We start from the raw sequence: 15,944 nt of genomic DNA, 5'->3' as shown, positions 1-15,944 counted from the left end.
GTCAGGAAATTTCTCCTTAGTTCTAGGTTGCTTCTCTCCTTGATTAGTTCCCACCCATTGCTTCTTGTCCTGCCCTCAGGTGCTTTGGAGAATAGCTTGACTCCTTCTTCTTTGTATCAGCCTCTGAGATATCGTAAAAAAATATTTATTTATTTGTATTTATGGGCGTTACTGCAGTACAGATAGATAAGCAATATATCTTTCATCCCAACTTAACACATTAGCGTTTTGGAAAAATACTTTCCAGGTTGGTGATTGAAACACGTAAGGGACTATCGCGCCCACTGCCTTGAGTATGAAAGCAGTTTCACAGGTGGAATGCATAGACATTTTGGTGATGTACCGACGTTTAGTACTGTAAGGGACTCCAGACTTCTCCTGAGTGAAGGAGTGGAATGTCTGCCAGTTTGAACTGAGGTAACGGAATGTGAGGCAACTGGCAGTTGGAACAGAGTTCATTTCATGTGGGGAGGAGGAGTAGAACTCTTTAGCATCACATCATGTTAATTACTGTATAAGAAATACTAATGATCTGATCATCATTTCAAAAAATCCTTTCTTAGCAAGCACCTAGAAGTGAAGAGGAATTTGTGTATGTGTGTGTGTGTGGTGGGGATGTACAAGGCCTACTAAGAAGGCAAATCTCTTCTAAAATATCTGGGATACATTTGTAAGATGAATAAAGTGAAAGAGAAAGGGAAATCAATGAGCTGATGGCAGAAAAAGCACTTTTCAAATTTTAGTCTACATAAATAATGTAACCACAAAGAACCATTAAGGAGAGTAGCGTGGACAGAAATGTAGTAATGCACAACTATTTGGGTAAAACATGTGGAGGCTTACAATCCAGGTCAGGGTCTTATAGATTTGGAGGAGGGGAAGGAAGTGGTACTTGCGTTCCTTTTTGAAGTCAAAACCAAACTGTTGATTAGATAGAAGTCAAGGCTTCATGGTCTTGACCTCGGAGCTAAATTTATAAACCTTCTGAGCTCATCTTCTTATATTGGAAATCAAGAAGGAAGCTTCTCCTTATCTGCCTTTCTTAATGTTCCTTTGTTTAATATGCTGCCATGAAATTTTATGCCACTCCCTTCTAATATACTGGTATCCAAATGGTAGTTAAGAGTGCAGAGAAGAGCAACAAAGATGATGAGGGGACTGGAGGGTAAAACATATAAAGAACGGTTGCAAGAACTGGGTATGTCTAGTTTAATGAAAAGAAGGACCAGGGGAGACATGATAGCAGTCTTCCAATATCTCAGGGGCTTCCACAAAGAAGAGGGAGTCAAGCTATTCTCCAAGGCACCTGAGTGTAGAACAAGAAGCAATGGAAACTAATCAAGGAGAGAAGCAACTTAGAACTAAGGATAAATTTCCCGACAGGACAATTAATCAGGGGAACAACTTGACTCCAGAAGTTGTAAATGTTCCAACAGTGGATGTTTTTAAGAAGATGTTGGATCACCGTTTGTTTGAAATGGTGGAGGGTTTCATGCCTAAGCAGGGGGTTGGACTAGAAGACCTCCAAGTTTCCTTCCAACTCTGTTATTCTGTTCTGTTATTCTAAAGTTATCCATAATAAACTAAAGGTTTATATTTCGGAACATGGCTTAGCCCAACAGTTTGCAACCTGGGGGGTGCCAATTCAGAGCTATGAATCACCATGATCAACATCACTCTATTTCAAATTAATGCAATTGATGAGAAAGAAATAGATTTTGACGGTTGTTGTGTCAAGCAGAAGAGGAGGTGTGGATCAGCACAAATAGAGAGGCAGAGTCCAGGTTTTCACTCTTCATAGCACATTTATTCAGCACTGAACAAAGGTGGATCCTCCCATAAAGCTGGAAGAATCCTGGTTCCCCCTCGCAAAATGTGCTAGTCGTTCCTGACTCTAGGAGGCGGTGCTCATCTCCGTTTCAAAGCCGAAGAGCCAGCGCTGTCTGAAGACGTCTCCATGGTCATGCGGCCGGCATGACTAAATGCCGAAGGCGCACGGAACGCTGTTCCCTTCCCACCAGGTGGCTCCTATTTTTCTACTTGCATTTTTTACCTGCTTTCGAACTGCTAAGTAGGCAGAAGTTGGGACAAGTCATGGGAGCTCTCTCTGTTACGCAGCACTAGGGATTCGAACCACTGAACTGCCGACCTTTCTGATCGAGGAGCTCAGCATCCACATTTATTTTTGTATCCATTATGGATGAAAGACTTTACCATTCAAGTCATGTTTTGATTCTTTTTATGAGGAAAATATATTTTTAAGGAAACTCCTTTGATTTTTTTAGCATCCTGGTTTCGGAAGTCGGTTTCTAGTACATACGCTACTTCCTCTCTGTCAGGCCTGCAATTATATTCCTTTTAGAATTTTGGCCTGCCACACTTTCTCTTTTCTCATTATGCTGTTTCATTAGTATAGTTGATGGGAAGGGGGAATAGACAGGAGTAGGATTGTGGAATGTGTTGTTTTCATTCTTTTCTAGAAGCCAAGGTCATCTTTCGTCTCCACACTTTTACACCTGACCGGAAGCAGCTGGATGTGGATGCCAGCGTGGAAGAAGAAGATTGGACCATGTGATGGATTGTGGGTGTGGGGACAAGATCATGAACTTTTAACTGGGTGGGATTCTGATGTCATTTCCAGAATTGGGATTAACACAGATGTGCTAAGATGTCTGCTTTATTAAATTGGAACACAAAGGATCGTTTTGCCTTGGATTTAATTCTACATGATACTTGGAATGCTGACATTCTCTTTATTTCCGCCCATGTTTTCTATCCTAACTTTATCCCATGAGTTTGGTTTTTTTTTTAATATTGATTTTTTTTCAAAAAGAGCCCAATAAACATACACTGAAAGACATAAAAAGAGCAAGCAGGTTTTTTTTTTTTAAAAAAAAATCCTAATTATAGCATGGAAGACATGTGCCCATATCACTATCCAATGAATTATCACTGCAAATGTTTATAAATAATAACAGTACACATGAATGTGTAATTCTCTGAGATCTAACAAAATATGTTAATTTTAACAGTGACACTAAATCACACGTTTTTCTATAGCAGTCCATAAAGTGTTGTGTGATCCATCTTTGAGCTGCTCTTAACAAAAATAATATAAATGATAAAATGAGACGTTCCTGTTTCTTTGAAAAAGAACGGGTGAATAAGGTTAGGATTCACTGTTAATTAGCATTCTGCCAGGCGTTGACTTGTGCTTAAGCCATCATTCCAGGAAACTTTGATCTGCACAAAATATGTATTATGGCCAAAACCATCATCACAATAACCTGCCTTAATTGTTTGACATCAACAACAGTAATCTTGAACTTTTTTGTGTATTTATAGAGGCAAATACGGATTTTTAAAGACCTTGTCTTTTAAAGTTGCACTTGCAAAATCCTATTGATATATTCATGTGATCACTACATCAATTCAGTGTTTGATTATGATCAAAATGGGACAAGTCACCATGGCCAACTCACCGTGGCCAACTCGCTATGGGGCAACTTACCGCAGGGCAATGTAATAATTCAATTTAATTATTTAAAATACATTGTAAAATATATCTTAATTTTTATCCTTCTCATTTCATTTTGTCCCACCTTTTGTATCCATTCTTTAACCATTCTATTCCACCATTTCTTTGATATGAGTGCACCTCTTGTTCCATGATGAGTTGACTATGGTGAGTTGCCCTAAAACAAGTTGACTGCAGTAAGTTGGCCAGAAGTGGGTTTCACATGATTTTACCCCCAGTTCGCCTTGCACCAAACCCATCCCATCCCATCCCATCCCATCCCATCCCATCCCATCCCTTCCCTTCCCTTCCCATCCCATCCCATCCCTTCCCTTCCCATCCCATCCCTTCCCATCCCTTCCCTTCCCATCCCATCCCTTCCCATCCCATCCCATCCCATCCCTTCCCTTCTCTTTCCATCCCTTCCCTTCTCTTTCCATCCCATCCCTTCCCTTCCCTTCCCATCCCATCCCTTCCCTTCCCTTCCCATCCCTTCCCTTCCCTTTCCATCCCATCCCATCCCTTCCCATCCCTTCCCATCCCATCCCATCACAACCCATCCCATCCCTTCCCATCCCTTCCCATCCCATCCCATCCCAACCCAACCCATCCCTTCCCTTTCCATCCCATCCTAACCCACCCCACCCCAACCAATCCCATCCCAAATATCAGTTTTAAATTTAAAGCCTTTTCACTTATACTCATTGCGGTGATATTTATTTATGGGCGGGTGGGGTGACTTCCACTGGTGAAAGGAGGCAAGAGAAAAAAAATGTATTTTTCCTTTTTGAGTGGCAAGTTTCAGAAGACTAATGTAAACATGAATTCTGCTTTTTCTGAAATCTTAAATTACATTCGCGCTGCTCCTGAATTCTATCCCAGCTCCTCAGCTGCAGTCTGTTTCCGAGCTACTCAAGTGTCATTTTTATCTGCCTTGAAAGATGCTGTTTGAGTTGAGTGAAAGTGATATATTTTTTTTGCCCTGTACGCAGCAAGGTAAAATACTATTAATAATGCATCAGCTATCAAAGATGAAACCTAACGGACAGCATTTTATTGAAAAGTATTTCCTCACCATCCAGCATGGCTGGTCAAGATGCAGATTCAACCCAAACTTAATAATACAGATTGAAACAATAAACACTGCCTGTTCTCTTTCTGTTTCTCAAAGAAGGGGGGAAATGACATATCCCTGATGATGTCTGCCTGTTTTTGAAATTTATTATGATTGATTGCTAAATATAGGCCCACCAAATGGTTTGGTGGGAATGTACAACCAGCCCTAGACTTAGACTGAGAATAATAACTCTATTGTCATTTTGAATGTACAGTGATCGGCATACATTAAAATGAAATGTCATTGCATGCAGCTCTCAAAGGGTCACCACCTCCAATATACACACTACAGGAGCATGGCAAAATAAATAAATGAATACAAATAAACACAAAATAAATACAGCCTTCCACACGTGTGCATTACAAATGTGTGCCCCAATAAAGGAGAATATTTGTAACAGGGTGTAAAGGAGGTGACTTCGTATGAACCAGTGCGAACCGGCTGAATACCAACTCTGTCCTTGGTGCTCTCTGAGTTTGCTTGTTTTCTTGCAGATATTTTATTACCCAATTACGTAACTTATTCAATGTTAAAAGGGAGGGGAGCAGAGGTGGATGGCTCCCAGTGGTGAAATTCAATTTTTGTTACTATCGGTTCTATGGGCGTGGCTTGGTGGGTGTGGTGGCTTGGTGGGCGTAGCTTGGTGGGCGTGGAAGGGGAAGGATACTGCAAACTGATTCGATCTCACAGGCTTGGCCTTCTCCGGGTTCCATCGGCCAGCCAATGTCGGCTGGCAACCCCCCGGGGGAGAACCTTCTCTGTTGCTGCGCCGGCCCTCTGGAATGAGCTCCCGGTGGAGTTCCGGACCCTTACTACCCTCCCGGCCTTCTGCAAAGCCACCAAGTCCTGGCTGCTCCAGCAGGCCGGGGGGCTTGTGAAACATCCAGCCCCGCCTCAATTGTGAATGTTGTGCATTTTTAAATTCTTTGTATTGTCTTATTTATTTCCCTTTCCTGTTTATTGTGAGCCGCCCGGAGTCCTTCGGGAGTGGGTGGCATACAAAACTAATAAACAATCAACAAACAACAACAAACTCTCCATTCCCACCGCACTCGGGGGCCAGCCGGGGGTGGCATTTGCTGATTCTCCAAACTACTCAAAATTCCCGCTACTGGTTCTCCAGAACTTGTCAGAACCTGATGGATTTTACCCCTGGTTGCTCCCGGTTCAGTCCAGATCAAACAGACCAGTAGTAGTGTCAGCAGGATGCCCCGCCCACCCAAATGTACACTTCTGTGCATGCTCAGAAGCTTCTACGCATGCACAGAAGCATCGAGTGCGCACATGTGAGTGTGCCCGAACTGGTAGTAAAAATATTGGCCACCCACCACCAGAGGGGAGGTAGAAATTATGATAAGGATGACACGTATTTGGTTCTACACATCCTAACAGCAGCTAGGATCGCATATGGACAATGTTGGAGAAACCCAGAAACTCCTGCAGACTATATTATAATCCAAAAAATTCTGGAATGTGCAGAGATGGATAGGTTAACTTTAAACATTAAAGGAAAAGAAGATTCGGATTATTTCATAACATGGGGACTATTCTATAAATGATTAAATGACAGATATTGAGCTTCGTACTTTTTGGGAAAACCTAGGTGAGAATATTGAGATACATTCTCAGGGATTCTAGAAAGGAGGATCTACTTGGCCTTGTTCAATTCTGATTTAAACTCTTCTTCTCCATTTGGAAGGTGTTTCTTTTTTTTTCATCTGGGCCAGGGAATCTCCTGACACTGTAATGAGAACGAAAAGTAGAAAGCCCAAAAATTATGCCATCCTTTGCAGAGAAATGGACTTCCACACAATCAATAAATCTGTCACTTAAAGACTGAAATTTGAATCCGAGAGAGAAACAAAGAGTTATCTGCTCTGTGGTGAGGCTGAGATTTCCAGAAATGCTTGAGATCTATGCTTCTGTTTATAACCATAAAGCATTACCATTGCTCAGATGTCTATAGTTTTTCTCCCATTTTTCTGTAGTAAAATGTCTTAACAGAAGTATTTTTAATATCAACGCAACCGTAAATATTTTTGAAAGCAAACATGACACTGAGACCTAATTAATGAGCTATGAAAAAAAACCTCTAACAATCTTCCAGTTCCAAGGAAATTTGTGAACCTGGGAAAAGAATTATATATATATTCCATTTTTTTGCAAACTGTTTCCATCCAACAGTGGTCTCTTCTTTTCGTTATTCCCTCTTTTCAGACTTATGGTAATAAGTTGACAGTCGTCGTGCATGAATTAAACACAAAACAGTGTTTCATTGCAGCTCTATATTACAGTGCTTAATTTGCAGTGAATATCATTATCTTGGTGTTTTATCTAACCAAGTTCTGTTCAATGTGGTTTTGCAAGTTTAATGTTACATTTCCAGAAACAGGGGGCCACTTCTGCTGAATCGTTGGGTTTTTGCATTAGATCCTTTCATGTTGGCGGTTGGTTCAGAGAAAAAACACCCTAATAATTACATTACAGTCTAAATTACAATGTGATTATTTTCCAAAACTGTTTCTCTATGTAGCTGGTTGTCATACAATACATCATCATTAATCTTTCTTTCTTTCCTTCTCCTTCTCCTCCTCCTTCTTCTCCTCCTCCCCTCCTGTTCTCATCCCCCCTCCACCACATTCTCCTCCTCCTTTTCCTCCTCCTCGTCTTCCACTTCTCCTCTTCTTCTTTTTCTCCTTCTCGTTCTTCTGTCTCTCCTCCTCCTCTTCCTTCTCCCTATCCTCCTCCTCCACATTCTTCTCCTTTTCCTGTTCCTCCTTCTTCCTATCCTCCTCCCCTTCTTCTTCTCTCCTCCTCCTCCTTCTTCCCTTCTTCTTCATCTTCTTCTTCTTCTTCTTCTTCTCCTCCTCCTCCTCCTCTTGCTCCTCCTTCTCCTGCTGCTCCTGCTCCTCCTCCTTCCCTTTTCCCTTCCCCTTCTTCTCCGCCTTCTCCTCCTCTTCTTCTCCTTCTCCTTTTTCTTCTTCTGAAACATCTGCAAGAAAGCAACTAAGCTCGGAGAGCACCAAGGATCCCACAGTCTTCCTCATCTTCATCTCCTCCTCCTCCTCCTCCAACTAAATCAACCAGAATTTGGCCACCGATCCCCTCTTTTTTTTTCCTCTCGTTGGACAAATAATTGATTTCTACGGTCTGCCAACAATGTCAAATTGCCTCACTTCAAAATCCACGTGATACACGTGATACTGCATAGGCGGTTGGGGGTGGGATAAGAGGGTCTTCACGCTCACCTTTTCACCCCGCCACCCTTCTTCTAAATAAATGTGATGAATTAAATTCCTAGTTCTCAAGAGCTGCTGCTGGAATATATCTTGATGAGGGAGTGAAATTCTTGCCTCCTACAAGGGTTTTGAAAGAGTAGCCCATTACGAACCTCCATTAACCAAAACCTTGAAGTTCCCCAGAATCCTTGTGTTTTGTCTCATTCAGACGGTTCTCTCAGTTCAAGATTGGATTGCTCCTCATAAATTGCATTTCTATTTAATACTCCGGGTTGTGTTGCTATTCATCAGCTAAGCCTCCGAACATGAAATGGTCACCATCAAAATCAAGCAGTGTGAAGGCTGAATTAAAATGCCCTCCCTTCCACAACACATCTTGACTGGCTCTTCATTTGCTACCTTCGTTCGTGTCTGATTGAATGCCGTCAATGGCATAGAAAGTTAAGTGAAAGCGCACCGTTGAGGGCTTGCTAAGTAGCTCATTCATTATATACTGTTTTTATCACCTCTGGTGGATCCTTTTAGGGATATTAAGGATCAAAACATTGCAGGGTTTTAGCTCGAATATCAGCATTCTGTTTTTTAATCCTTTTTTCCTTTCCTTTTTCCTCTCCTTTCCTCTCCTCTCTTCCCTTTTGCTTTCCTTCTCTCCTTCTATCTTTCCTTTCCCTTCCCCCTTTCTTTCCCTTCTCCTCTCCTTTTCTCCCCTCCCCTTTCCTCTCCTCCCTTCCACTCCCCTCTGCTTGCCTCTTTCTACCTTTCCTTTTCTCTGTCCTCTGTCCTCTGTCCTCTGTCCTCTGTCCTCTGTCCTCTTTCCTCTTTCCTCTGTCCTCTGTCCTCTTTCCTCTTTCCTCTTTCCTCTTTCCTACTTCCTACTTCCTACTTCCTACTTCCTACTCCCTACTCCCTACTTCCTACTTCCTACTTCCATTTTGGTCTTTCCTCTTTCCTCTTTCCTCTTTCCTCTTTCCTCTTTCCTCTTTCCTCTTTCCGTTTTGGTCTTTCCTCTTTCCTCTTTCCTCTTTCCTCTTTCCTCTTTCCTCTTTCCTCTTTCCTCTTTCCTCTTTCCTCTTTCCTCTTTCCTCTTTCCTCTTTCCTCTTTCCTACTTCCTACTTCCTATTTCCGTTTTGGTCTTTCCTCTTTCCTCTTTCCTCTTTCCTCTTTCCTCTTTCCTCTTTCCTCTTTCCTCTTTCCTACTTCCTACTTCCTACTTCCTATTTCCGTTTTGGTCTTTCCTCTTTCCTCTTTCCTCTTCCCTCTTTCCTCTTTCCTCTTTCCTCTTTCCTCTTTCCTCTTTCCTCTTTCCTCTTTCCTTTCCTTTCCTTTCCCATCCCTTCCTCCTCTTCTCCTCTCCTCTCCTCCCCTAATCCCCTTCCCTCTCCTTCCCTTCTTTTCATTTCATTTCTCTTCCTTTGTTGCTACTCAAAACTGTAATTTTTGCACATTTTATGATCACTAGAAAAGCTTACTGCTTACAGACATGAGGACTGGCTACATGCATATAGCACTTGCTCTAGGCAGAGATTAAATGATAGCCATTTTTGGGGGGGGGGTTGTTGCGTGTGTGTGAGGAAATTGGGAGGGTTTCCAGAAACATTCCGCCAGAGGGCTCCTTTTTTTCTATTTTTCATTGTTTTTGACATTGTTTTCTTTTTAAAAAAAATTACAGGTAGTCCTCAAATTACGAGCACAATTGAGCCCAACATCTATGTTGCTAAGCGAAACGTTTGTTAAGTGCCCTGTTTTACTAATTTTCTTGCCACCGTTGTTAAGTGAACCATGGCACCATGGTTACATCAGTCACACCGGTGCTAAGCGAATCCGGATTCCTCGTGGAGTCCTTCGCTTGCTAGATGGGCGCAAAAGCGGATCACACGATCCCGGGGCATTGAAACGGTCGTAAGTATGAGCCAGCATCCAAGCATATGAATGTTGACCACATGACACGGAAGAGGGGGGGGGCTGCAACAGTCATCAGTGTGAAAAATGGCCATCAGTCCCTTTTTTCAGTGCCGTCGTAACTGTGAACAGTCACTAAATGAATTATTGTCAGTTGAAGGCTACCTGGATATGTTTTTTAATGCCAAGGGAGCAGTTTCTAACACCTGTCACTAGAGGGCGCCATTTTTCCTGCTGTAAATAACATGACAGAGGGGAAAAAAGAGCCATTTTTCCTCTGTTTCCTTTCTTTCAGTGAGGGATCTTCTTAAAAAAGCAGCAATGTCACAATTATTGTCTCACTTTTCAATTCTCGGGATAGTCCACGCAGCTCTTCCCTTAAATTCCCATGGCATTAATTTCCGGCGTAACCTTCTTCCGTGCTTCTCGTAGTGTAGCTCCTGGGAGGATGTCACTTCTCATCATTCTCATCCTGGTCGGATTAGGGGAGGTCTGCCAAGTCAACCAGTCTGGTTGGAGGGAGAGGACACAACAAAAGCAACACACACACACACACACAAACAAACACAATCCTATATATATATAGGTAAACTGGTAATTCTTAGGCATACTTTCAGTACACCCCTAAAATCAAGAAGGTTTAAAACACACATGTGGCTATTGACCTGATGAAGCTCTCCTCTTCCTCATTTCCTCCTCCTCCTCCTCCTCTTTCTCCTCTCCTCCTCCTCCTCCTCTTTCTCCTCCTCTTTCTCCTCCTCCACTTTCCCCTCCTTCTCCTCTATCTCTTTCTCCTCCTTCTCCTTTATCTACTCCTCCTCCTTTCTCCTCTTTCTCCTCCTTCTCCTCTATCTCCTCCTCCTCCTCTTTCTCCTCCTCCTCCTCTTTCTCCTCTTTCTCGTCCTTCTCCTCTATCTCCTTCTCCTCCTCCTCCTCTTCCTTCTTCTTCTCCTCTATCTCCTCCTCCTCCTCTTTCTCCTCTTTCTCCTCCTCCTCCTCCTCCTCTTTCTCCTCCTCTTTCTCCTCCTCCTCTTTCTCCCCCTTCTCCTCCTTCTCCTCTATCTCCTTCTCCTCCTTCTCCTTTATCTACTCCTCCTCCTCTTTCTCCTCTTTCTCCTCCTTCTCCTCTATCTCCTTCTCCTCCTCCTCCTCCTCGTCCTCCTTCTTCTCCTCTATCTCCTCCTCCTCCTCTTTCTTCTCCTCCTCCTCTTTCTCCTCTTTCTCGTCCTTCTCTATCTCCTTCTCATCCTCCTCCTCTTCCTCCTTCTTCTCCTCTATCTCCTCCTCCTCCTCTTTCTCCTCTTTCTCCTCCTCCTCCTCCTTCTCCTCTATCTCCTTCTCCTCCTTCTCCTTTATCTACTCCTCCTCCTCTTTCTCCTCTTTCTCCTCCTTCTCCTCTATCTCCTTCTCCTCCTCTTTCTTCTCCTCCTCCTCTTTCTCCTCTTTCTCGTCCTTCTCTATCTCCTTCTCATCCTCCTCCTCTTTCTCCTCCTTCTCCTCTATCTCCATCTCCTCCTCCTCCTCCTCCTCTTCCTCCTCCTCTTTCTCCTCTTTCTCCTCCTTCTCCTCTATCTCCTCCTCCTCTTCCTCCTTCTTCTCCTCTATCTCCTCCTCCTCCTCTTTCTTCTCCTCCTCCTCTTTCTCCTCTTTCTCGTCCTTCTCCTCTATCTCCTTCTCCTCCTCCTCTTCCTCCTTCTTCTCCTCTATCTCCTCCTCCTCTTTCTTCTCCTCCTCCTCTTCCTCCTCTTTCTCGTCCTTCTCCTCTATCTCCTTCTCCTCCTCCTCCTCCTCTTCCTCCTTCTTCTCCTCTATCTCCTCCTCCTCCTCTTTCTCCTCTTTCTCCTCCTTCTCCTCTATCTCCATCTCCTCCTCCTCTTCCTCCTCCTCTTTCTCCTCCTCCTCCTCCTCTTTCTCCTCCTTCTCCTCTATCTTCTTTTCCTCCTCCTCTTCCTCCTTCTTCTCCTTCTCCTCCTTCTTCTCTTTCTCCCTGGGAGGTCAGCTGGGAGGCTGGGAAGCCGCAAGGACATGGCCAACCTATTTACCGGTTCTCCGAACTACTCAAAATTTCTGCTACCGGTTCTCCAGAACTTATCAGAACTGGCTGAATGCCACCTTGGTACGTACGTAGGTAGGTAGGTAGGTAGGTAGGTAGGTAGGTAGGTAGGTAGGTAGGTGGGTGGGTGGGTGGATGGATGGGTGGATGGATGGGTGGATGGATAAACAAACCATCACAACCAACCCTTCTAATTTAGAACTGTCAAAACTTATAATCAACGCTTTAGTTTACAAACATCTGCATAATTAAATTAAAAGCCATATTCCTCTCTAGCCAAGTTAAATAAATCTGACTGGGAAAAAAGTGCTTTGGGCTATAATTATCTTAAAGAATTTGGATGGCAAACTATTGGAATGGAATCTAAACGTTTCCCTTTCAAAAAATATAGGTATCTCTCTGAAGGTTTCCGATTAGATCACACAGATTGGGCCTCCTCCGTATTCCATCAGCCAGCCAGTGCCGGCTGGCAACTACAAGGAGGAGGGCCTTCTCAGTAGTTGCCCCGACCCTTTGGAACGAGCTCCCCGTGGAGATTCGTACCCTCACCACCGTCCAGGCCTTCCGCACAGCCCTCAAGAACTGGCTAGCCCGTCAGGCCTGGGGACAAGGATAGCCGCCCCTCCCGAATGATGAATGTATGTTGTTTATTACTTTTATTATATGTGTCTATGTTACTGTTTGTACTTCCCCTCCCTGATTTTATGTGAGCCGCCCTGAGTCTCCTCAGGGAAAAGGGCGGCCTACAAATGTTAATAAAATCTATAAAAATCTATAAAAAAATCTATTTTACCACTTGTGTAATTGCATGAAAAATTTAATGAAAGTCGAATAGATAACACATCTATTATTATGTAGCTGTAGGAGCTACAGAGTAAATATTTTGCAGGGTGGAAATAAGAGGAAGAGAGTCAACTAAATGCATTCCACTTCTAAACCTCTGATTACTGGAACAATACAAAACAGCATTTTTAAGTTGCAGAAGAGAGGGAAGTTATACAATGGATCTCGTGAAGGTTCTCATTAGAAATTGTTTCCTAAACTGAAATTATAGGGATGTGGTGGCTCAGTGGCTAAGACACTGAGCTTGTCGATCAGAAAGGTCGGCAGTTCAGGAGTTCAAATCCCTAGTGCCGCATAACGGAGTGAGCTCCTGTTACTTTTCCCAGCTTCTGCCAACCTAGCAGTTCGAAAGCACGTAAAAATGCAAGTAGAAAAACCTGGAATGAAGGAGAAACTTCCTAACAGTGAGGACAATTCACCAGTGGAACAGCTTGCCACCAGAGGTTGTGGATGCTTCATCACTGGTGGCTTTTCAGAAGAGACTGTACAGTTGCTTGTCTGAAATGGTACAGGGTCTCCTGCTTGAGCAGGGGGTTGGACTAGAAGACCTCCATGGTCCCTTCCAGCTCTATTCTGATTGATTGATTGATTGATTGATTGATAAGACAGGGCCCACCCCTAAAATATGAAAGCATCTAAATAAACGCATAAGCAAAAATGGTAGAAAATAATTGCCTTGTTTTGACAAGCAGTATGGAATGCTAATAGCTTAAAGCCACAGACAATTATCTGAAAATCAGTTTTGGTCCAAATGGCAAAAAAAAAAACCCTCACCCAATGAAATGAAATACAAAATCAACTGAAATTAAGAAGAAACAATACCTAGGAATGTCTCGATTCATTGCAGAGTGTTATTTCACGTCACTCCCCGATGTATTCTGGTATCATGGAAACCGAGAAAAACGATCCGAAAGTATTTGCTGCATTGCTAATTAATTACAGTGGGATTTGATTTGAAAGTCCAGACTGATTCACGCTGTTGGTATGTGATTGTTGTGGAGAGGGGAACAAAAGCAATCTCTTTTTTTATTATTATTATTTTAAGTGATACAAATGTCTTTCAGAGCTGTGGGAAATCTTTCTCAGATACGGGCACGGTAAGAAGTTTAATTAGTCTATTAATTTCAGAATGGTGAGTTTCTATTTTCAGAGGATAAAATTAGGTATGGGAGATCTGCGAGATGAAGAATAAAATCTGACCGTAATTTACAGGATGCCTAGAATTCACATACCTGAGTTTTGAGAGTCAGAAAGAAAAACAAAAAAAAAACCCTGATTTTTGAAGGACATAAAAGAACAATTTATTAATGATGGTTATTTATCACATTTATAACATACTAGCTGATAACCTGGCATTGTCTGGGTATTTATTTATGGGGGGGGGGGGGAATGTCCAGACCAAATGTAATTTCTGATGTTGGATATTCCCCCTTACCAAAGGGAGCCCCCTTGTGGAGCACTGTGAAGCCGTTACCACGACAACCCCACTGCACTGTACAGTAGAAACCATTTTACAGCAGTACAGTAGAAGCCATTTGAAGGCACAACAGCCTGCCTCTTAACAGAACACACACCCCGGGGGATATTAAGGGTGTCTTATCCCCACAATATTCGTTTCCAGAGAGTAAGTCATCTGTGTATACCAACTTTGGTTAAAATTGCTTGAAGCTTCCAGAGTTATGCTGGAGCGCACGCGCGTGCACACACACACACACACACACACACACACACACACACACACACATTTTTATATATACAGATTTGTTGTTGTTTAATTTATTATTGCTGTTCTGTGCACTATCAAGGAGTGAGTGGGAACACATGGTGGGCTTTGGTGTCAGATGCCAAAATAACTTCATGAGAATTAACAGGAATTGTACTGTATCAAAAGCTTTGAGGTGGGCAATATTTAACTTCTAAATGTAATCAATTAAAGCTGGAGATTTCAGATTATTTTAAATGGACAATGGATTGAGAAAATTAAATTGGTCAATTTGTCATTTCACTTTCATTCATCAAGAGTATCTGTCATTTCTTCACCTAAGCAGAATAATAAAATTCCTTTTAATATTTGTAGGCTGAGTCTTTAATGTTTTACTTCTCTCTCTCTCTCTCTTTGTCTCTGTCTGTCTGTCTCTGTCTCTCTCTCTTTGTCTCTCTGTCTGCCTGTCTGTCTGTCTCTGTGTGTGTGTCTGTCTGTCTGTCTCTCTGTGTGTGTGTGTGTCTGTCTCTGTCTCTCTCGCTCTCTGTCTCTCTTGCTCTTTGTCTCTCTCTCTGTCTGTCTCTGTCTGTCTCTGTCTGTGTGTCTGTCTGTCTGTCTCTGTCTGTCTCTCTCTCTCTTTCTCTCTTTCTCGCTTTCTCTCTCTCTGTCTGTCTTTCTGTCTCTGTCTGTCTGTCTGTATCTCTCTGTGTGTCTGTCTGTCTGTCTCTGTCTGTCTCTCTCTCTCTTTCTCTCTTTCTCGCTTTCTCTCTCTCTGTCTGTCTTTCTGTCTCTGTCTGTCTGTCTGTATCTCTCTCTCTGTGTGTCTGTCTGTCTGTCTCTGTCTGTCTCTCTCTCTTTCTCTCTTTCTCTCTTTCTCTCTCTCTGTCTGTCTTTCTGTCTCTGTCTGTCTGTCTGTATCTCTCTGTGTGTCTGTCTGTCTGTCTCTGTCTGTCTGTCTCTGTCTGTCTCTCTGTCTCTCTCTCTCTCTGTGTCTCTCTGTCTCTGTCTCTGTCTCTCTGTCTCTGTCTCTCTCGCTCTCTCTCATATTCCTCCCAGCTTAAATAACTTGTTTGTTTTCAGGCAGGTGCACTGCTGGCAGAGATTCACGAGCACAGATACACTTGAGCAAATATCTCTAGATGACCAATTTACCCTTCTGCAGGAAAACGTCAGCTGCCAAATGCCCCTCTTCTATGACAGCTTGTCCTTCTTTTCACCTTGTCAGCGAGCCAAGCTGGTACACAGTTGGAGCACAGGTAAGCATCTGCTTCCCTAAACGTTGCCAACATTGTTCCATTATCAGCTTCCTTGGGTACTTCAAAGAAAGTTCTGTAGCTTTCTCCAGATGTGCATTTGGAGAACTTCATCTTAGCGCACCAACTCACTGACTGACGGTTGGGACAACGACCGTGCTGATTTTTCCAAGCTTTGCCCAAATTATAATATATATTGGCACATTAAAAAAAAAAAAAAAAACTTGGCAGACCTCAATGCTATTCATTCCAATCATTTTTTTTTTGGGGGGGGGGGATAAGCCTCCTTTTACAAAATGATTTATGGCACAAATTTCCAA

General features: G+C 42.8%; 1 protein-coding gene across 1 annotated transcript in view; it reads right to left on the bottom strand.

Annotated features, from left to right (window-relative positions):
• Window positions 1-15,738, bottom strand: part of LOC116514653 (hypoxanthine-guanine phosphoribosyltransferase-like) — a 106,184-nt gene extending 90,446 nt beyond the window's left edge. The window contains exon 1 of the mRNA XM_032226269.1: window positions 15,589-15,738. Coding sequence (XP_032082160.1) covers window positions 15,589-15,738 — 150 coding nt within the window. The remainder of the gene's footprint in view (window positions 1-15,588) is intronic.
• Window positions 15,739-15,944: the final 206 nt, after the last annotated feature.

Source organism: Thamnophis elegans, chromosome 11 (assembly GCF_009769535.1).
Source record: "Thamnophis elegans isolate rThaEle1 chromosome 11, rThaEle1.pri, whole genome shotgun sequence".
NCBI lineage: Eukaryota > Metazoa > Chordata > Lepidosauria > Squamata > Colubridae > Thamnophis > Thamnophis elegans.
Note: the sequence above shows the minus strand (reverse complement) of the source record. Positions and strands in the feature narration are given on the sequence as shown.